Source organism: Bison bison, unplaced genomic scaffold, assembly GCF_000754665.1.
Source record: "Bison bison bison isolate TAMUID 2011002044 unplaced genomic scaffold, Bison_UMD1.0 scf7180017864487, whole genome shotgun sequence".
NCBI lineage: Eukaryota > Metazoa > Chordata > Mammalia > Artiodactyla > Bovidae > Bison > Bison bison.
The window spans coordinates 206,707-207,690 of NW_011495047.1; the positions used below are offsets into that span (position 1 = coordinate 206,707).

General features: G+C 67.3%; 1 protein-coding gene across 1 annotated transcript in view; it reads left to right on the forward strand.

Annotated features, from left to right (window-relative positions):
- Positions 1-984, forward strand: part of TRAM2 (translocation associated membrane protein 2) — a 46,139-nt gene that overhangs the window by 40,240 nt on the left and 4,915 nt on the right. Inside the window, exon 12 of the mRNA XM_010863224.1 lies at positions 212-249. Coding sequence (XP_010861526.1) covers positions 212-249 — 38 coding nt within the window. The remainder of the gene's footprint in view (positions 1-211; positions 250-984) is intronic.

The following is a 984-nucleotide window of genomic DNA, read 5'->3' on the forward strand; positions in this document are numbered from 1 at the left end:
TGGCACGTGGCTGGGCCCAGATGGCTTGTCTCGGGGGCGGGGGCAGGCAGGTGAGGCAGGGGCCCTCGTGGCCACAGAGGGCAGGGCGGCAGTGGGGTGGGGAACTCTGGCAGGAAGCATGCCTTCAGGCTGGCCTTGGGGACCCCATCAAGGGCAGCCGCGTGTCCTCACCTGCCCCCTTGCTCTGCATCTCGGCCTGGCTGTCTCCCAGGATGCTGGCTCTGCCTCTCTCTTCAGGGGTGACCCGAGGTGACAGCACTAGGGGCTGGCGGATGGGGGACACCCCCTTCTCCTCTGGCCCCTGCCAGGTCCTGGGGCGCTGCCAGCCCCATGCTCTCCATGCAGCCTGGGGGCCTGTCTGCGCCAGGCTCTGTCTTCTGAGTCACCGGCCTTTCTCCAGGTGTGGCCTGCTTGGCAGGGCTTGTGTGTGTTTCAGACACGTGTGCGGCTGGGTGTGGCTACGAGTCAGGCCTCGCTGGGGGCGGGGGTGGGTACGGGGCGAGGCTGCAGCCAAATGAGCCTCTGACTCTGAGCAAGGAGACTGGGTGTTGCTGACAAGAAAAAGCGGAGTTTTTTCGGGCAGAGGGAGCATCAGGCAAGAGGGTACGGCCTTGTCCCTGCAGCCTCTCCTCCTCCTCCTGTCCGGCCGGTCAGCTCCCTGAAGCTTTGCTGAAGCCGGCCAGTGCCCTGCAGGGGCCTGAGGGGAGCTGAGGACCCCAGAGGCCTTGGAGTGATTTCAGGAGGGTCTGGGCCGGCCTCGGTGGCCGTGTGTCACCCCAGCCCCTGTGCTGAAGGACAGAGACCAGCCACCTTAGCGGGGATCAGGGCCCCCTGGAAACGGCCTGCTGGTGTCCTTCGCCATGGGGGGCTGCAGCCTGGGTCCCCTCGGCTTGTCCCGTGGAGAGCACAGGGCTGCCAGGCCATGGGGGGCTGCAGCCTGGGTCCCCTCGGCTTGTCCCGTGGAGAGCACAGGGCTGCCAGGCC